Consider the following 21,811-nt stretch of genomic DNA (forward strand, 5'->3'; position numbering starts at 1 on the left):
GGGGAGCGGCGGAGGACCAGAGAGTCGGCAGTGACAGAGAGCGGTACTTCGACGGAGGCAGAGCGAAGCTGGAGGCGGAGGTGAACGGATCTGCAGTGCAAATAAGGTTTTAGGGCAAGAGGGGTGAGCGCGTAAAATATGCCCCAATCCCGCATTCGAAACATCAGCTTTTCTCCAAATCGAAAACAAGATTATAAAATAAGCTGCGCAAACGCGCAAAACAAACGGTACGGCGGCGTTTGCACTTATAAGCTGCCTCAAACGGGCCCTTACTCTTCAAATTAGATGATTGAAAAGAGAAGGATAACCATTCTGCATACGAGGAAACGAGCCAGAAGTTTCGGCTAGGTGAGGAAGACCGAGCAAAAGAAATTCGGGAGAGATGTTCGGGATCGTCCCCGCAAGAGTGTGTTGAGATAGGTGAGAAAGACCGAGTGAAGGAAATTCAGCTAGATGAGGAAAATCGAGTGAAAGAAATTAGAGAGAGAAAGAGATTTTCGGGGATCATCCTCTAAAGAGTGCGTTAAGAGGGGTATTTATAGTCGGAGAAGGGGGGGATTGTTTACCAACGAAGCTACTGCCGGTGAAGACCGGTGGTGAGGGGAATACACCACAGAGGGCAAGAAACAGATCAAGATTGACAAGGAAGGTACCCAAACTTGTTTGGGCGGGAAAATCTGTTAGATAATGGTTACTGACAAAGCAACCAATGGTGAAAGTCGGTTAAGGCCGACGAGGAAAGAGATGACCGGAGAACTAGAAGGAAACTTTGAAATTCGGTCAAGAGAAGAGTGGTAGGAAATGGTTCAACTAAGGAACCTAGGTGGGGAAAAGAAAAGAAAAAGGGTAAGTTTATATTTTCTCCCTTTTTTCTTTTTAATTAAATTTACTAAATAAAAAAAAAATATTATTTTATTCAAAATTTATCAATTTATGCACAACTTAACTCGATTCGAAACCCTATCAATATATATGTCCTTTTTAGCCAAAATCGACATTCTGGACGCATTGGAGCAATCCGTTTTGTCATCCGGGATCACCCGGACAAGTTCATCGAATATCGTACCAATTTAACTTTAATTTGCATGTGTTGCAGTAAAAGAAGTTATTTTGGTCCAATCAGAATCGTTTAACGAGTATATCATTGACCGGTCCTCACATAGGCGACAACCAAAGTCAAGTAAACTGCTCGCAGCAGAAAGTCAAACGTCACACACGTCATGAGGTCCACCTATGTATTTCAAATTTCTATGGGAACTCAACAAGAGTTTCAATATGTCTGCTTTAATCGACTCAACTGGACGTTAAAAATTAGAAACCATCCATACAAAACTTCAAGGAGCAAAGAAATGATTTGAATTTCTAAATATTGGAGATGTCGGTCTAGTTCTCTAGAAGTGTCAAAATAGAAAAAAATCTTAAGGCTAGATTCTAGGGTATCTATAGAAAGGGAAAGGAAGGCCTCAAAATTGAGGTCAACAGAATCAAGTCATTAAGTCTTTTTTGGAAGCTTTGCGGGCATATTTTGAAGGTCAAACGAATATCGAATTTGGTGAGCATATGGTGAAATCGAGCTTCTCGACAATAAGAATCCAACGAGCTCAAGATTGCTCAATTCTGACATCGTTAAGGCTCTCAAATATCCATCAAATATTATCTGATTAAAAGAATCTCTATGAGCCGTCCAATCAAAGTGGTTAATATTTTTTCATTGATTACATTATGAACTCTATAAATAGAGCCTCACCTCTCTTATGAAGGGTGACGCTTGAGCTTGAAGAAGAGCTTGTAGCTTAGAGAATGAGCTGAAATCCACCATCACGTTGTCGCCGACCACCGCCAATCATTAGCCGCTGACTCCCGCCAATCATCATAAGTCGTTGCCCACTTCTTACAACAAGTTCATCTACACACCAATATTGTAACTCAAGAACTTGTGTAACTACCCTTTTTGAGTTTTTCCTCTTTTTGAGTTTTCAATGTAAAAAATTATGGTGTTTCTACATGTTTTCATTTATTTGAGTGTGTGTTGAATTCTCATGCAATGCTAAGAAGATAAATAATAATTACGCTACTGTCACGAATCTTCTATCACACATCAAATATTTGAATTAATTTATTTGTTAATTGTTGTATTTTTATCTAATTTATTCGGGAAATATTATTATTTCTATTTACATTATACCAATTAATTATTATTTAGTAATCCACTAGGTTAATTAAAGAAAAATGTAAATTTAGTTAGCATACATATATTAATAATAATTTAGTTAACTTAATTATTATTTAGCTTAAGACAACTGAACTAAGTTAATTAAAGCACATTTACCCAAAACATAGTGGTTGAGGGTGTGGTTTAACATTATAAAGTTGCGGATTTGAATTGTGCATATTGCATTAGGGCTCATCTTTCCTGAAAAAAAACAGAAAACTAAGTAAATTAAAGTATAATTAGAATATGATAATATATTAGTTGAGAGTTTATTAAGAATCTACAAACTAAATAAAAATAAATTATCTCAAATTAAATTGAATAAAAAATAAAAAAATTTACAAATATAGGAGATAGTTCTTTTGTATTTACAAATCTAACACCCAAATAATGATATTTACATTCATCACACCTTGGTGTCATAAATTTAAGAATGAAAATGAGTATTTTGCTTTTAAAATTGTTGCAATGGTGATATTTTTAATGTAATGTTAAAGATTTGGGTCGCATACATGTAAATATGATTGTTAAGGTGTTAGATAGTTAAATACATCAGAATTGTATGGAATGCATGTAAATGCCCCTAAAAAAGATATTATATAAAATAATTTTTGATATGTGTCAGAAGATTCGTGGCAGCAAAGTGATTATTTAATATATTAGCGTTGCACAAAAATTCAACGCACACTCATATAATTAAAGAGGCAGGTAGAGACACCATAATATATTATTTGGAAAATCTTGAAAATTGGAATAAACGACGAGGCCTATGATTCATTGAAATTTATCGCAAAGTAAATCAGCCGCACAACACAAAAATACGTGTCTAGTAATAATGCAGTTAAAGAGTACAACATATCGATCCCACGAGCTAAACGCTAGGAGTTTTTTTTATAATCAAATCTTTAGTTTCATAAAATTTTAAACCTAGTTTAGCCGATCACAAACAAGTGATGGTTTCCAAAAATTCAATTTAAAAGCGAAAAAAAAAGATAATGTGTTTGGAAAAGACAGAAAACAAGGATAGATAAATCTTATGATTTTTCATGGTTTGTGAGACTCACACTCCTGTGAATTAAGTGATATGGTGGTTCATGGTTTTCCAAGACTTTTCTCTACGTGATAATTGTCAACAGAGATCAAAAGTCCTTATGCATATGTTTAGATCAAAAGAAAGCTAGAATCCATGAAGTTGAGGCTTCCACAATCTCTATGACATTCCACTGATTTATTCTGATCTAATTTATAGATTGCAAAACGTAGATAAATATATATATATTATTATCTAGGTTTTTTTAATTAATCACTTCGTTCCTCTGAGCAACAGGTAGGAGTCACGGATCATGAAAAATGTTCACTTCTTAATTAATCAGGCAAGGAGTAAATGAAATTTTATGGTTAATACAACAATGAAAACATCTTGTTTTCTCAATAAAATGATATAGAGAAAGAAATCATCTCATAAAATCATAAAAACTACATACAATAAATCAAAATAGTGCGAAAGAACATAGTTACACATGTTAGGAAAATATGCAAAAAAAAAAAAAAAAAAAAAAAAAAAAATACACCATTGAACTCATCATATCAAGTAAAACTGAAAGTAAAAAATTTAAGAATACCAGGTGTTTTGTCTTCCACAACAACCAATTCTTTTCTCATACAACAACCTTTCAGAAAATATAAGAAAATACAAAGGGAAAAATGTAGAAACACACTTAGCACATCAACCTCAAGATAGGAAGAGAATACCAAGGAAAAGCTCTCCAAAATCTCTCTCAAGCCATCTCAAACTCTCTTATAGTTTCCCCCTTCATCTCACTCTCTCAAGGCCAAGAAGAAGCTCTTCCTTGACATAAATAAGTTTTTATATTTAGGTTTTATATTAGGCATCCAAACTTTCCAAATCCGCCAATAGGTCCAAAATAGACAAGAAATCATGCAAAATCTAAGTTCTGGACGTCGGGCGGCGTGGTTACGCCACAATCCATCTTTTTCACACTCAAAACCAGTGTGGTCATGCCTAAATCAGGCGTGACTACGCCAGACAACATTGTATTGTGTGTTTTGACTTCGTTTTATGTGTTTGACACATATAACCTGCAAAATGGCATAAAAAACATTTTATAAGTATACAATCATGATAAATAAGACAACAAAGTAGATAAAATACATGATAAAAAATAGATAAAATCACGTAAAATTGATGCATGTCCATACCCCTAAAATTATCCCATTACTTGCACTGAAATAATCTTTTCCTTAATTCCCTTCATTCTGCCCTTAAGAAATCTCACGTATTCTTAAGTTGGAGTTATTTAAAATAACTTTTGCAACCTTTGAATGTCTTTAAAGCAATTTTAGTAGATTTAGTCAAAATATTACTTTACTTATTCTTTTGAAGATAACTTTAAATGGGGTTCATTAAATAACCACGAAAAACTTTATCACTTAAATTCTATTATCACACCATACTCATGTCTGAAATGTTAACATAAACGACCTTTGAAAATTGCAAAATGATTGTCACACATATCAAATAATGCAAACAAAATGATCTTCAAGAGGTGTAAAATAGGTCCTTTACTAGTCAGATGTGAATATCATTAGAGAATAAAGTAGGGGCTCAACATCTTAAACTTGAAGACTATGCCAAATGGGACTTCGCTTCCCACATATGACTCCAAATCGACGAGTGTCAAAAAATTCATGACAATAGAGTGATTACTTAACATTTTAGCACTAAAAAAAATCATCACACAAATAAGTAATTAAAGAGAGGTAGAGACATCAAAATTTCTTACGTGGAAGACCCTGAAAGGGGAAAATATCACGGACCAAGCCAAATGAAATAATTCACTATATAATGATGAGTACACATGCCCTACTCTTCTCCTGAGTTAAAGAAGATGAAATTAAAAGTTGATGTCAAATAATATTTCGACTATAATCGTTGTAACTGGTTGCAAAGACCGTAGTCGATTGCTATGGAAACAGTAATCCATCATTAATATTATAGACGATGACTGTAACACGAGCTTGCGTAAAATATGTAGTTGAAAGTCATGGTATTAGTTGGCTATGTGGGTCGTAGATAGTTGCTTCATGAGCATTGGTTGGTCACATAGATTGTAGTAATGAGCTACAATAACGTATGTGTACCGCAGAGATCGGAGTTGGGAACTATGTGAATTGTGGATCATGTAGTCCGCCATAGTTGAACATATAGGTCGTAGCGGTGAGCTACGGTAACATTCAATGTCGTGCCTGATGGGTTTTGTTTCCTATATTTTTAATAATAGAAACATCTATTTTCATATCATGTCAATGTCTGTATCTCTTTATTTATATTCGTGTAACATAAATATCCACTATTATTAATAGGTTAATATTTATAGAAAATAATAAAAAAAGCTCTCTCCAGAGGTTCCCCGAAACCCTTTCGCCTTACGTAGGGCGTTGAAGGGACCAGCGGTAAGCAGCTTGCGAAGGAGAAGGAAGATTCTGAAACCAGGGTGGCTCTGTCTTCCCCCTACCATCGCCTGAAACCATCGCGGTACAGTCGCTACTAGAGCTAGCTGGGAAGCAACGACGGGATCGCGGCTTACAAAGATCTCCAAAACTCCGGTATATCCACCCTTTCTACTCCGCTCCCACCCGACTAACCCTCGTTTTTCTCTTCCTTCCTCCCGTCCTCCTTCGCGCACTTTAGCTTCTCTAAATCCAGTAAATCCACTTTCCAGCGGGATTTACTAAATCTGGGATTTAAGGCAGAACGGAGGAGAAAAGGGATTTATGATCCTGCAGGATTTAAAGTTTTAATTTTTGCCGTTTGGTAGGATTTAGGTTAAATCCTCATTAATTCCTGCTCAAGTCCTGTTCAAACCGAACTGCCCCATCTCTTAGGTTAAACTGATACCTTAACACATTTTCTTATGTTAATTATAATTTGCTTGATAATATATTTAGGTGTAATGTGTTTCCTTAGCCTTGATAATATTATATCATCATATTGGGATAGAGTTTTGTTAGAACATGGCTTTGATGCTGACTGATCTTTTTAAGTGAGTGAAGCCTTAGTTTCACAATGTGAGATGATGACTTTATCCATGAGGCCTTGGTCATAACTTAATGATTTTATAATTTCATTTGCATATGTTATGTTTCTTAGCTGTAATTCATTTGCAGTATTTTCTTCCTCCACGTGCTAGCAAACAAAATGGGTGCAAAGGCCAAAAAATCACTAAAAAAGAAACTCATTAAAGCCTCTCAATCAGCTGCTGCTCGACGCGCAAAGGAGCAATCTTCAGATTTCCTGGTATGTTCCCTTGCTATAATATTTTTTATGGGCATTTACTTACATGCCACTCAATTCTTATGTATTTACATATTTAACACCCAAGTTTTGGTTTTTACATTCATGCCGCCCAAATCCTTCATATCACATTAAAAATACCACCATTTTAACTTTTAAAATGTGAAATACACATTTTCATGCATAGTAAGGTTGTATGTATGTAATCTTTGTATATTTTTTCAGTCTAACTTTTTACTTCACTTATTGGAGTGTGATGGTTTATTCTTACTGTGCTTACCTGATTCTAACAGCCTTTGGAAGGGGGGCAGGCTACGGAAATTCCTGAAAAGGAAGTGGAGGACAAGGCTACTGTTCTATATATTGGTCATATACCTCACGGATTTTATGAGGAGCAAATGGAAGGTGAGGCAAAGAATTTTGTGAAGGCCATCTTTGGATTTGCATTATAATATTGTTATTTGCCTATTTATGCTTGAATTTTACAGGTTTTTTCAAGCAATTTGGCAAGGTGAAGAGATTGAGGATTGCTAGGAATAGAAAGGTAGTTTTTTTTCTATAAATTGTTTGTGCTATTCTTGAATTTGGGTTTCATTGTCTTATAAAACGGGTTATCAGTTATAAGAAAAGGCCTTTTTTTACTAACTATTTTTTAGAATACATTTATTATATTATTGATGTCTGGTGTCTAAACATCTTCAGTTTTGATAAAATTTCAACCTTTTTCTGGTTCTTTAGGTAGAAAGTGACTCAGTCCTTCATTTGTAATGAATTACATGTTAGACTTGGGATATGGTTTATTCTGAGAAACTGTGATTTCCTTCTATATTAATATATCTTAGATGCTCGTATTTTCATGGCTAATCGCTAGATTTTGTGGTTGATTATTCTATCTTTGGAAGGTGTTATATTGATTAAAAACTTTTATCCTTGTGCAAAGCTTTGCTTTACTTTACCACAACGACTTTAATGCCCTGTGCTTAGCTATATTAATAGATTATGATCTGTAGAACCTTGGAATATGATTAAATTTAAACTATGCTTATTGGTAGCCACTTTTTGGTGTCCTCCATTTTTAAAATTTAGATCATGATTCACCGACATGGTTTCCTTTTTTTCTTCTATGAATAGTTTGTTGTTGTTGAAGATATGGAGTAAGAGTCTTGATGACATTCTTACTTTGCCTTGCAATTTTGCATTCTATCTTACTAGTCTTTCTAGGCTGTTTAAAGTGGGTTTTTTTAATGCAACTTTTGATTACATTAAGAAAAAGACTTTATATGATAAATAATTTTTTATATGTATGGCTATTAAAGAGTGTTATTATCCGGTTAACTGAAAGCTTTGAGATGCAATGGATTCTAACCATATGGTAAGATTCTTTTCGTTAGTGTAATTTCGTGGAAGTTTTTTTTCTTAGAGACGTGTGGATGTTTGGCATGTTTTATTTATGCTGTGTTTGGTAGTCCTGATGATGGAAAAAAGTTAATTCTCCAAAATTTAATGCCGACAATTACTGTGAAGAGATTTGCCAGATGAGGTCAATGTTATCATATTGTCTATTAAAATTATATTACTGGATAGGTTTAGTCACTCCACTTTTAATAGCTGCTTTGAAGGGTTGATTTTGCATACCCCACGCACACAATATGATCACCTTGGCTCACATGGAGTAGATTCCGTAGTGCAAACTTTTCTTATTTATTAGATGATTAGGTTTGTGAGTCATTCAATGTTTAAGTTTATGAGTCTTTCAATGTTTTTACGTGGGAGAGAGGGAGGGAGGGAGGGAGATATTAATGAGACATATGATCAAATAACTTGAGAATTGATTTGATGTGCATTAAGGAAAAAAATCGTGAGAGTACATGTCTAGATGTTTTGCTGTTAACACATGCATCTTGGTAAATCTTATATTATTTAAGCTGATCTATTGATTCCTCCTTTCATGTATTATTTAAATGCTATTTTTTTTTTATATATTTATCACTTTGGCATTGAAATTGAGATTGATAATTATCTTTTGAGCAATAAAACATAAAAAAATTTATTTTCTAGAATCAATTTGGTTTTTTGACATGACATTATAATGGAGGTGGTTTTCGACTCTCAAGAGCTAAATGCAAAGTATATGTATCCGTGAAAGGGTTGGTGTTGCTCCAGTGGAATACAAGATTAGAGAGAGTCATCTTAGATGGTTTGCTCACAATAAATGTCGACCATGTGGTGATCCAGTCAGGAGAGTAGATAATTTGAATTCGACTTATGTTAATAAAGATAGAAGCAGACCTAAAAAAACTTAGACATATTGTATAAAAAATGATCTTAATTTATTAGAATTAAATGAAAATATGACACTCAATAGGACACAATAGAGAAAAACGGATTAATGTAACCGACCCCACTTAATAGGATAAAGGCTTGTTGTTGTTGTTGCAGTTGATAAAAAGTATAGAGGCGGGTTTTTACGTATTCTTTAATGACACAGAGTAGGAAATATGATAAAAAACCGTAAGAATTGATTTGACACATATTAGGGGAACATGTGGGCCAAACTTGAGAGCACTTTCCCCATATGTCTGTTTATGCATCGCTACATATTATTTATAGTTCATAAAGTTTGTGAATATTATATTGAACTTTGTCATCTGTGTTCTTTTTAACTGTGGTTTCTTTCATATTTATCATTTGGCATAATAGTTTACATTGATAACTAAGTCTTGATGGTTATTATGTTAAAGTTTTCCTTAGGCAACTTCTGATTGCAATGTGTGTTTTGTTGATCCACTCACACACACATTTTCCTATGCATCATTTGATGTTTTAGATTTTATTTCATTTCTTCCTTCTATTTGCTTTTGTTGCGGGAAAATCAATCAATAAGAAATTTAGCGTTGTTTTGATTTTTTTTTTTTCATGCTGCCAAAAGTTTTTTAAAAGAAACTTCATCTGAGGAAGTATATTAAAAATTATTACTGAGGAGACAACTTCAAATAAATCTGACAATAAAATGAAAACCAGGAGCCATGCGAAATGATGACTTAATTTTATGATTTCTCCTATGTTCGATTTTCTATAATAGATTATACTTTGGTTTTTTCCTTTCACTTTTTATTATGATATATTCTATTGTACATGTATAATGTTGCGTAGAAAATACATCTGTTAGACAATTTGATATGCATAATTTTAGAAGAGTAGGAAGAAAAATTTGGTAAAATTAATGCCACATGGATGAAATTTTTTTGAAATGATTTTCAAAAGAACGGGTTTAATAGGATTCATAACTTTGATCTAAATACTTGGATTAGGCTAATGATGATGATGAGTGTTCTATGTAGCATTTGTCATTTATTAGTCCTTTCATAGCAAAATCTGACATTTTTTATTTTAATTTTCAGACTGGAAGATCAAAGCATTATGGTTTCCTTGAATTTGACAACCCAGCGGTAGGCTTTTTTTGGGCCACATTCTTAAAAACTTTACCCCCCTACTTGAGTTTTTCTATTTTGTTTACCAAGCAACAATAATATTTCCTATAAAGCAGGTGGCCAAGGTTGTGGCTAATGAGATTCATAATTATCTACTATTTGAGCACAACCTTCAGATTCATCTGATTCCTCCAGAAAAAATTCATCCAAACTTGTAAGTATCCTTATTTGAATTTCTTCTGAGCAATTTGTTATCACGAACATGATGGATTTTGGTGGATACGAGTAAAGTAGGAAGATAGCAAAAATTAAATTTGTTATTTCTTTATTTATCATTTTGGGGAAGTGACTTATGCTTATCTAGTAATTTAACAACATTTACATTTTTGTTGTCATTGTTTGATTGCTCCAGTGACTAGTTTATTTCTTGTTTGCCTAGAAATTAAATATCTTTTTTGGGGCATTTACATACATGCCACCCAATTCAATATATTTACATATCTAACGCCTAAACTTTGTTTATTTCATTTATAACACCCAAATCTTTCATATCACATAAAAATACCACAATTTTAGTTCTAAATTGAAATACACCTTTTCATCTATAGTTAAGGTAGCATATATGTACAAATTGAAGTTTAGGTGCTAGATATGTAAACACAAAAGAATTGAGTTGTATGTTTGTAAATAATCCTTTTTTTTAGCCGTTATGAGTTTATCTAGTAACTTAGTTACTGAAAATTGAATTTGAGTCCCAACTCTCTCCCTTGAAATTGGAAGGCCAAACTGCCTTATTGCCTATATTTGCACATCATATGCTACAATGCAATTCAACTGTCACTGTTCGTTGGCCTCTTTAATTTCATTTCTGGACAAGTCTATCAAAATTTCAATATTTCATCTTCTGTATTTCTTCTGCTCGCAGGTGGAAAGGTGTGGGTAAGGTCCATAACCCACACAAGTGGACAGATATCGAAAGGTGGAGGCATAACAAGGTAACTATACTTATTTATGTGGATGAGAACTTTCTATTAAAGCCTCTTCATTCAAAGTGCTAAATGTTTAATGTCTTCTTGCACCTGTTTTGCAGGACAGAACCGCAAAACAACATCAGAATTTGGTGCAAGGAATTTTGAAGCGTGATGCGAAACGGCGCAAACGCATAAAGGATGCTGGTATCGAATATGAATGTCCTGACTTTGTAAGTGTAATTATTATTTTTCCCCTTTTTCATTTTTGAAGCCAACTATTGATCATAAGCTCGGACTACATGGCCTTGGAAATAAGGTTGGTTCAAATGTTGCTGAATTGCCATTTTTTTCATGATACCTTGGTTTCCGAGTGCAACATGTCACAAATTGTTTTTAGTAAAGATTTATATAGATGCCACTCAATTCTTATGTATTTACATATCTAACACTTAAACTCAATTTTTACATGCAACCTTACCTATGCATTAAAGGTGTATTTCACCGTTGAAAATTTTAAATAGTGGTATTTTTTATGTGATGTGAAAGATTTGAGTGCTATAAATGGGAAAACAAAATTATGTGATAGATATGTTAACACATAGGAATTGCGTGGTGTGTATGTACTGGCACCTATTTTTTAATCTAGTTCCATGATTTGAAGTTGATTTATTGTTGACTGAAACTATGCTGCTTTTGCTTTTAGAATCACACCGTTACGAGTAATTTGGTTAAGGGGTCATTCAAATTCTGAAATGGAAAAATAATTTAAAAAAAGGATTAATATACTTTTACAGACTACCAACACGTCAAAATGTAATTGGGAACACATGAAAACCTTTGCCCAAACCATAAAGCATTTTGTTATTGAGGTTCTTACATACCAACCACCCAATACATTAAATATATCATTCTAACCTCTCAAAATTTAAAAATTGGCATTTCAACCACCCAAAACTTTGTATTTTTCATTACAGCCACTCCTAGTTACCCACTCATTTAAGCTTTTTGGCGATTGAAATGTAAAATGTTTAAGTTTGTGTGGTTAAAATGTTATATTTAATGTTTTGAATGGTTAGTATATAAAAATCACTGTCATTTTGTTTTGAAAACAGTTCTTGTCCTACATTGTTTTCCAGTAAATCTTAGTGCTGAATAAGCCAAAAAAATTTTAGTCTGAGCTTTTGACATTTCTATAGTTAAAAACTTGTGAGCTTAATTAATTTGGATTTATGATTTAATTACCAAAAGTTTGTATGTCTTAAAAAGTTCATCGAAACCACATGTTTTGATGCAATACCAGGGCGATTGAAATGTAAAATGTTTAAGTTTGTGTGGTTAAAATGTTATATTTAATGTTTTGAATGGTTTGGCGATTGAAATGTAAAATGTTTAAGTTTGGGTGGTTAAAATGTTATATTTAATGTTTTGAATGGTTAGTATATAAAAATCACTGTCATTTTGTTTTGAAAACAGTTCTTGTCCTACATTGTTTTCCAGTAAATCTTAGTGCTGAATAAGCCAAAAAAATTTTAGTCTGAGCTTTTGACATTTCTATAATTAAAAACTTGTGAGCTTAATTACTTTGGATTTATGATTTAATTACCCAAAGTTTGTATGTCTCAACAAGTTCATCGAAACCACATGTTTTGATGCAATACCATGTTGGTTTGATTAGTTATTGACACCTATTAGTGATTAAGTTCTGACCTGTTGTTTTGATTGCTCTGTTTTTTTATTAGGCTGAAATCTTTGTAGGGACATTTACATGCATAACATCCAATTCCTTGTATTTACACATCATATAGATACCACTCAATTCCTATACATTTTTTTTTTTGTTTATGCCTTTATTTATTCATTTTCTCCTGTAATACAGGTGGGTCTTGTTCAAACAGAAAATAAGAGGATCAAATTTACTGATGAGGAAGAGGAGTAAGGCATTCATAGGGTTTATCTTGTTATTAGAAATTGTTTTTGGACTTAAAATGAAATGTTTAATTAAGCAAGAAGATTCAATATTAATTTATTCTCTTTTTTTAATTATAATTTTTTGAAGATCAAAACAATTTATGATAGTGGTCTTTGGATAGTGGTCTTTGGATGGTACTTCTTAATGTATTTTATAATTAGATTTTAGATGCTTTTCTTATGAAGCATGGGGATAGTATTAGGGCTGTGAATTTAGCTCGACGATCGTCGAAAATTGATTCGAATTTTAGCATTTGGATTGATATCGGAAAGATGTTAGGATTATGAATTTAATGAATTTATGGTCTTTGGATGGATTTGACAATTTTGTTGCTCTTCTTTAATAATTAATGGTACTTTTTAATGTATTTTATAATTAGATTTTAGCTGCTTTTCTTATGAAGCATGGGAATAGTATTAGGGCTGTGAATTTAGCTCGACGATCGTCGAAAATTGATTCGAATTTTAGCATTTGGATTGATATCGGAAAGATGTTAGGATTATGAATTTAATGAATTTAGCTTAAAGATTGTTAATCGAGGTCTGGATTGAAATAAACTGGCTGAGTTATGAGTCAAAATTTTGGATTGAATTTTGTTCGAGCCGATTGTAAGTCGAGTTCAGCTCAACTTGAGCTCGAAATCGACTGTCATCATTCCAAGTGTTACTGTAAATTTAAATCTTCTCGTCAAACCACTTGTTTACTCTATTTAATTATTAGAACACTTAACATACCACTAAGTCTAAATTCCCACGCATTTAAATATAAAATTAATTGTATTTTTTGTAATATAAAAAAAATGAGTGGTATAAATATAAACAATAAAGTATAGGTATTGGATATGCAAATACATAGAAATTGGATGGTATATAAGCAAACACCCTAGGAAAATTTGCATACAACTCTTTTTAATTTACATATTTAACACCAAAAATTTTGAAATTATATTTATAACACATCAGTGTTGTAAATTTATACATGAAAATATATATTAATCTGTTAAAAAACTAATAAAAATAATATTTTTGATATGATATTGAATACTTAAATTATTTGCATGTAAATTTCAAAGTTCATGTGTCAAATATGTAATAAAATAAGAATTGTGTGGTATATATTTAAATGCCCCTTAAAACTATTAATACATATGGGTGAGCCAAACACGAGCCTTGTTCGGCTCATTTATATTTCAAGTTCAAAAAGTGTGTTCGTGTTCGGCTCGTCTTCTTAGATAGCCAAACACAAGTCGTTCACGAACAAAAAGTCATTTTAACAATCCTAATCACCTAGCCATAAGATGTTAAGGATTGGAACAAAATTTAAAACATCATTTGAATCTAATTTAATAATTTTTACTCTATTTTTTATTAATATTTTTAATTGATTATAAATCTTATAGCATTGTAGTCAATTAAATTTTTTAAAAATACGACTCATCAAAGATTAGTAGTATTTCAAGCCAAAACGAGCCGAACACAAACGAACAAATATTTGTTCGTGTTGTTCGCGAGCCTGTTCGAGAGCCGTATTTGTTTGTGTTGTTCGTGTTCGGCTCGTTAACTTAGTGAACGAGCCGAACAAGAGCTGTTCGGGAACAACGAGCCATTTTAACAGCCCTAAATACATAGATGATCAGTGACTTGTTATCATAGTCATTGGTAATTTTTATCAGGTACAATGATCATTTTTTTCTGCTGCCTTAGCAGCTGCTCATACGAGGAGCATAACAAATGCGTATTGCATAAAAGTTTTGTTTAAAAATAATAATAAAAAAAATTATTATTTTGTTTTCATTGATTTTATTTGTGAAAAAAGACATCTTTTTCACTACCTCAAAAAGAAGTAGAAGGTATAAATAATAAGATTATATATATATATTTTTAAAAAATAATATATATATATATATATATAAGAATTTTGTGCTGAGTTTACAGCAGGAAGAACTTCACTACCTCAAAAAAATTTCACTATGAAACTTCAAATCCTTGCCAAAAAATGATGGTATAAATAATTCCTGCATATCCTTCACAAACACATTTGAACAGAAAAGCTTCATAAACAGGCCAGAAAATAATGAAATCAGCAGTTCCCCTGCACCCTGCAGAAAAAGAATTTTCAAGCTTCAGATGCTGGTAGAAAAAATCATGAAGTCACTGAATCAATGTCCAAAAAAAACTTATGGATACCTAATAACAGAAAAGATCAAGGTAACCTGTCAAGTAAAGTGTTTAACAGTAACAAAACACAAAGCCTTCTCTGCGCCGACTTGAAGCTGTTCTAGAGCTTGCAATATATCCTCGCGGTGAATCCCCGAGTTGCAGTTCTCTCTAAGTATCTTTCTCAATCTTAAATGAGAAGTAAGAGACAATGAGATGATGGTTAAATCAGAACAGGTAACGGAGGTTGAAGACAAATGCATTATATTTCTTGTTTGCTTAGAGAAATTATCAGATGCTAAAAACCTTATGGGAATTTCGTGTTAATAAAATAAGAACTTGCTATTTCATGCAGTATCATCTGGTTCATGACAGCTCTGTAAATGAAGACAAGCATGCTCTCAATATCCATATGACCGAAAATTACTAATGGAGTTAAAGTTTGGGGCGGCTATAGCTTGTTTGAAGAACTAGCTGTGAAATTGTTGAAGAAGAAGCTGTTGTTTAAAAAGCTACGGTGACTATTAAAAAATTTATCTATTTATTTGTTTTTTTGTTGAAAAAGTATACTGTAGTTTTCTAGCAACTGCTGTAGGCAGTCAGGTCTGGTGAGAGAACACAACTTTCATCTGCAGCTTTCGAGAAAGCAGACAAAATATAGTTCTGCTAATAGGAAAAATTGTGATGCGCCACCATACCGCCGCCTCAAACGAAACAAAGAGCTTACATAAAACTTAGTGTCTGTTTGGGATCATTTTTAATTTTATAATTATTTAGTATATTTTTATATTTTTATTTTAAAAAGAAGTCATTTTTAAACAATTAAAATAGTTTATACATGTTTTTATTATTTTAAAAAATAATCATAATATCAAACATATTTTGTTTTAAATCAACTTATAAAGAAAATAAAATATAAGGAAAAAAAAGGAAAAAAAAGTGGTCTGAAATGACCCCTTAGCAAATGAAGCATAAAGGAGAAAATAACCAAAATAGTTTCAGAAGTGCCCTAACAACAGAGAAAAAGATGGAGCAATGACGTACGGAGACCGGAAGGTGAGGATTAGCTAATTTTATAAACATTGAATATGCAGATAGATAATTACCTTTACCAGAGAAAGTTATATTTATGACTCTTTGAGTCAGCCAATTATGAGCAACAAAGGTTAGTCTGGGCAGCCACTTTAGGAGTCGTATGGTGATATGAATTAGTTGATTTTTCAAAGAAATTAGGATAGATAAATATTTTATTTCATCAACAAAACAACACAACCCAAATACATAAAGATATGCATCTACAATTCAAGAGGTAGGTGACCTCTCTCAACACTTACAATTCGAGAGATAGGCGATCTCTACAAACACTAACCCTAAGACTCAAGTCAGCATGGTGATCGTGTTTGGGGAGGGCAAGGGTTAAATATGAAGTACCTAAGCGTTTACTGAAATATAAATATTTAAAAGGGGGAGTGGGTATATCATTATTCATGCGCTGACCAAATATCTTCTTCTACATATCCAGAGCTTAAGGGAAAAAAATAATGATTTCACAAATTCACACCTCAATGTACTTGAAGGATGCATGGTTTTACTTGTGCCAACTATTTCCAAAATAATATAAAATGAATGTAAGGGCAAACCGAAAAATAAATATGACAAAATGGCAAAATGCATACCTTTGCACACTAGCTGTATCTCCATGTCCAGTGCATACAATAAACAAAGCATTAGAAGGTAACTCATTATAGAGCTTTTGGATTCTTCCGTCAATCTGAGAAAGAATATCCCTGATCTTAACATTTAACATGCCATGTTTCATATCTTCCTCAGACGACTTGCTACTACAAGTACGCAACGAAATTGTTTGAGCAACTCTACAGCCAAGCTTCCCTGGATCCTCTGCTTGCATCTGGTAATATGAATCCAATCCTGAAAACCTGGTCCAAATGAACTTGACTTTTTCCTTTTTTATCTGAAGTGAAAACGAAACAAAGGGGTAAATTTACAAACCTAGCACACAATTCTTATGTGGTTACATGTCTACCACCTAAACTTGCATATTTACATACATACACCACAATTCTTCTTATGTAATAGTGCTATTTCTGATGAGACAATAAATATTTCAATGTTACATGTGTAAATATGAAAGTTTAGGCGTTAGATGTATAAATACATGAGAATTGTGTGCTATGTATGTAAATTCGCACCCCCAGAAAAAAGAGGAATGAAACAACTACCAAGAATAAGACGAATGGTGTAAAGTAATTGGCAAGTTGAATAATAAAAAAAACCTCCTTCATGGTTCTAGAAAGAGCCTCATCATCTGAAGAAACAGGGATGGCGTTGCATGATCCATCAGAATATCTCTTTACTATGAACAAATTATCAACAAGAGAGCACGTGCTGCCGCTTTCATGCAAGACAGAAACCAACTTCTTACGACCAATAAATGGATGAGTGCCAAACTGTGGTCCTATACAAGAAAAGAATATGTAAATAAGCAAAAAAGAGATATATTACTAATAGGTCTATTTAAATGTTTCATTGATGTTTAAGATTTGGTATTTATGTGATCTGCTTTGGGCCAACCGTTGACATCTCCTTTTCCCTTTCAAGGGCAATATTCTAGGATTCCAAGTGATGCTCCGGTTGTTGGTCTCCATGTGGTATGTATTCCGCGCCCTTCCTCGACTCTCTCCTGTATTCATTCCCTTCACCCTCGCCACTTCCTCTTGCTGCCACCTTGCCAAAACCCTTCCCTCCTTGTTGTTGCCACCCAGTACAACCCCTTCTATGATTGTTTCCAACTTGCTAGCCGCCCCTTGCCACCACCCCGGAGATCCAAATCCTAACTGGCAACACCAACTACACCTTAGATCCAACTCAAATTTTAGTGTTGTATTGTTGTTTTGTTATAATTCCAGATTTTCATGAAGTTTTTTTTTTTTTTTTAATTTCGAATTTTGAATTCAGTAATAGTAATTGATTTTCCTTGGGTGTTTGTTAAATTTCATTATCACTGTGAGAACACCATAAATATAACAAATGCTTGTACTCCTGAAGTTGAATTGGAAGGTAATTTTGAAGATATAATTTGTCAAGAGATATATTTGAAGAAAAGATACTAATGGCGGTGAAAGGGACATAGGTTCACGTAGGACATGCTAAGATAGAAGTTATAGTGAATATGATCTACGAGATATAAAAGAAACGAGAGAATGTTGGCATTAAAAAATAATAATAATAGCAAAAAAAAAAAACAAAATGCAAAATAATTGGTGGAATTAACTGCTATGTGGTTAACAGGTGTAATCACGTTCAATTTCAATAATAACTAATTTTATTAATTAGTTAAAATGTATACAAACTATTTCAAACCTTCAAAATTTTTCATTTTCATAATTGAATCAACCGTCCCGTCTATCGTTCCCATTCTACGACCGAGCACCCATTCTTCTATTTTGACCTTTTCATAGTGGCATTTTGGCTGTAATTTGTCTCCAAGTGGTGTTTACCCTTCTCTAACTCCTCCGCAACTCTACTGCTTCGCTGCCTCGCATTCCTCTTGCTGCAGACTGCACTGACAGCAATCCTTTTGCTGTTTTCCTGTGGCTTTCTCGTTGTCCAGCTAGTTTTCTTGCTGCCCCCATCCAGGGGCACCTTCCTTTGGCTGTCCGGCAGCTCACCGCATCCTCCATCGCTATTCCAGCCCTCCATCCTGGCTGCTATCGACTCTAGCCAGCCGCCAACCTTACTGCCATCCTCCGAGCAGCCCACAAAGCCCTCTCAATCGACTGCCGCCCCTTCCCAGACTTCCTCACAGCCTCCCCCAGCTTCCAGCTGCACCCTCCATGAAAGTGCCACCTTTTCCACCCTTCCCCCTTGCTGCTACCTACCCGGACAGTCGTCGCATCGTCACCGGATTGCCTACTTGCTGTTTGGCATGGGGGAAACTGCTATTGTCTGCTTGCCAACTTACTTTTCCACCTTTATGCCACCTTTCAAATCCTTGCCAACAACCACCACCACCCAACGATCCACTCTCATTGAGTGTTTGTATTGTGTCAGTTGCTACTTTTAATTTTTGGTGTTTTGATTGTTATTAATTCCTATTCCAGTTGGTTCTTTGTACGTCTATATGTGAGGTCTAGTAATAATATTTTCTTTTCTTATTGTGGTTTGGGTTGACTCTAATATCACAATCTATCCACCTAATCTCAACCAAATAGAAACTCTTTTCCATCATTGACCTTCTTAACACGTGATTGAAATAGCATTAAAAAAGGAGAAAAGGGGAGGAAAAAAAAAAGGAGGTTGAGTGCTTGGCTCGCCGCATTCTTATCACCTTGCCAACAAACATCGTCATTGCATGCAAAGATAAAATGCCAGGAACAGTCGTTGTGCAATAATATAAGTACTCGCATGCATTATTCGAACGTGACAAATGAATCTCTACATATATTCTCATGTAGGTGTGAAGGGTTATCACACTTTATTAAACTTGGTGAGTTTCAAGATCCTTTGTTTAAGATATCTTATGACACCAGTCATGCATGCCTTTTTAATATGGTGGGAAAGCTTAACAACCCCCTATCGGCCGTTTTATTTTTTATTTTAATATCTTTTAAAAATCTTTTATTTAACTTTATAACTTGAAATAACTTTATGATTTGAAAAAGGTAATAATTTTTGTGATTTTAAAAATAATTAAAATATGAATATAACCCCCTTTTTTTTTTAAATTTTCAAAGCAACATTTTAATTTAAAATAGGTGAGATTTTTTTTTTAATTTTCAAAGCAACATTTTAATTTAAAATATGTGAGACCAAACTGGCCCCACATTTTAAATAGTTTAGACGAGTGAATACGATACTACAAGTAAAACACTTATCCCGAAGGATAAATATCACTTGTAATAAGGATTCAATCACCTAAACTAAAGAATTTGTGACATCCGTTCGGTCTGCGAAATTGTCTTACTTGCTGACAAGTTCCCATACCTAATACGAGGATTAGATAAGTTTACTTGCCGACAAGTTCCCATACCTAATTCGAGGATTAAATAAGGTTTATTTTATCTGTGTTCCTAATTCCCTATAGCGGCAAGCCCCTATAGTTAATTATATCTTAAATAACTGGAAGTCATTTAAGAAAACTCTCGATTAAGATCAGGTGGTTTTGTTTTCAAGATTTCAAAGTTTATGTTTTCACGATTGAACATGGGAAAATCAAATAGGAATGATTGAAAAGAAAATATGAACAATTATTTAAGGAATCCAAGGGAAAAAAGAGTAGGGGACGTCACAGATCTGGGAAAAAAAACCCAGTGAACTCCCAACTATCCTAATATTCGGCTTTATGTCTTTGAAGTGATGATTATTTGATATTTCAATCCTGCAAATTATTTAAGATTTAGGACTTATGTTTGCACAACGTCAGACTGTGCAAATAGCCTAAAAGACAGAAGGATTTACACCATACCGTACGGTAACCTCGGAATCCTAAAACGTTAGGACTTATAATTAAAAGTTGTACAAAAAACCTAAAAAATGATCCTATGGGTTGTTATTTAAACTAAAGATAATAATAGGTGATGTGAATGTGTTCATGTGATGTGAAGATGAGGTGATGTGCATATGTTTTGTTGTTGTAGATCCACCTTAAAGTTGTTCATCGTCGTGCTGTTCACGATACTCGCTCCAGGCTCTTCGTAGTAGCACCTCCCGGTTTAATTTTAGTTTTGAAAATACACTTAACCACTAGGTTATTCTAAACTAAGGCATAGCGTATCAAAGTAACTAAGCATGCAATATAACAGAAAAGAGCAGTATAGTGTACAGTAGAAAGAAAAGACAGTATAGCATGCTAAGAAAATAGTATAACAGACTATGAAAACAATATAACATGCTTTAAAATAAAATGTTGTAATGTAAATTAAAACGGTACACCAGAGAGGTTCATTGCTCCTTTAAGTTTAGCTAGTATGCGCTGTGTAAAAGAGGAAAGTATGACCTGAAAAAGGACTTAACAGAAATAGGTAAATCATAGGAAAAAGATAAACAAATAAATGAAAATACAATATCACACATAAAGGACCAAGAATAGAAAATTCATATGTGATATTGGAATGTCTTCAATTATCAGGAGGATTTGAGTGTAAGACAAACTCAAATCCCGGAGCATTGAGTTTCAGTTTTGGTCAAGTTAAGGTAAGAATTTCATTATTTAATCTAAATAAATCAGTCATAAATCACAATCTAGTGCACCTTCGTACCTAGTGTCTTAGTTATCTCATGAACTGGGGTCAGATGTCTGGCTTCTTAGGATCATTTGAACATTAGGATGATAAACTCTCTCAAGGTGTGCTTCTAAGACTTAGGAAGCCTACACTTTAGTTTGGGCCTGAAGTGGTTCTAAAGTGTCTAACCTCAGTTAAGTGTCCTTTCAACTAACCCTCAAACATCTTTAGATTAAGCTTCGCTCATCATCAGACTCCTAAAACCTAAAGGGTAAACCTATAGCTTTGGCAAAAGAGTTGTGAAGTGTGCTTCAAAACCAGAATTGAATTTTAAATTCATTCAAAGCTTAAGGGATCTAAGTGTAAGTCCACTAATCTCTCAATCGTTATCTAAATTCTTATTTCTTCCGATTCCAACTAGTCTTCCAATTTGCAATTTATTTTTCCTTATGTAAAATAAAAGGTGGATTGTTCGCTACCCTGTCTCTTCTGTAGATTGTTTTATCCCAAAAAAT

At 33.5% G+C, this 21,811-nt stretch overlaps 2 protein-coding genes across 9 annotated transcripts in view; one reads left to right on the top strand and one right to left on the bottom strand.

Moving 5' to 3' along the window:
- The first annotated feature begins 5,609 nt into the window (after positions 1-5,609).
- LOC110020251 (MKI67 FHA domain-interacting nucleolar phosphoprotein) lies at positions 5,610-13,021 on the top strand. 2 transcript variants are annotated; one of them, XM_020718283.1, is made up of 9 exons: positions 5,610-5,839; positions 6,424-6,530; positions 6,821-6,932; positions 7,016-7,071; positions 9,929-9,976; positions 10,075-10,172; positions 10,884-10,953; positions 11,049-11,159; positions 12,806-13,021. In XM_020718283.1, exons 2-9 carry the CDS (start codon positions 6,432-6,434, stop codon positions 12,863-12,865), a joined length of 654 nt encoding a protein of 217 aa, XP_020573942.1. In that variant the 5' UTR covers positions 5,610-5,839; positions 6,424-6,431; the 3' UTR covers positions 12,866-13,021. The 2 variants fall into 2 exon arrangements, with proteins under 2 accessions (XP_020573942.1, XP_020573941.1); XM_020718282.1 differs by having other exon boundaries at positions 6,401-6,530; positions 12,806-13,020.
- Positions 13,022-14,847: 1,826 nt separating this feature from the next.
- Positions 14,848-21,811, bottom strand: part of LOC110020148 (small RNA degrading nuclease 5-like) — a 112,642-nt gene continuing 105,678 nt past the window's right edge. For 3 of the 7 annotated variants that reach the window (XM_020718145.1, XM_020718144.1, XM_020718142.1), the window contains 4 exons: positions 17,349-17,530; positions 16,731-17,026; positions 15,085-15,243; positions 14,848-14,996 (listed from right to left, as the gene is read on the bottom strand). In XM_020718145.1, coding sequence (XP_020573804.1) covers positions 15,114-15,243; positions 16,731-17,026; positions 17,349-17,530 — 608 coding nt within the window. In that variant the 3' untranslated portion in view covers positions 14,848-14,996; positions 15,085-15,113. Of the gene's footprint in view, positions 14,997-15,084; positions 15,244-16,730; positions 17,027-17,294; positions 17,531-21,811 lie in introns of those variants that run through there. The other 4 variants (XM_020718143.1, XM_020718147.1, XM_020718148.1 and 1 more) reach the window with 4 other exon arrangements.

Source organism: Phalaenopsis equestris, unplaced genomic scaffold (assembly GCF_001263595.1).
Source record: "Phalaenopsis equestris unplaced genomic scaffold, ASM126359v1 Scaffold000094, whole genome shotgun sequence".
NCBI lineage: Eukaryota > Viridiplantae > Streptophyta > Magnoliopsida > Asparagales > Orchidaceae > Phalaenopsis > Phalaenopsis equestris.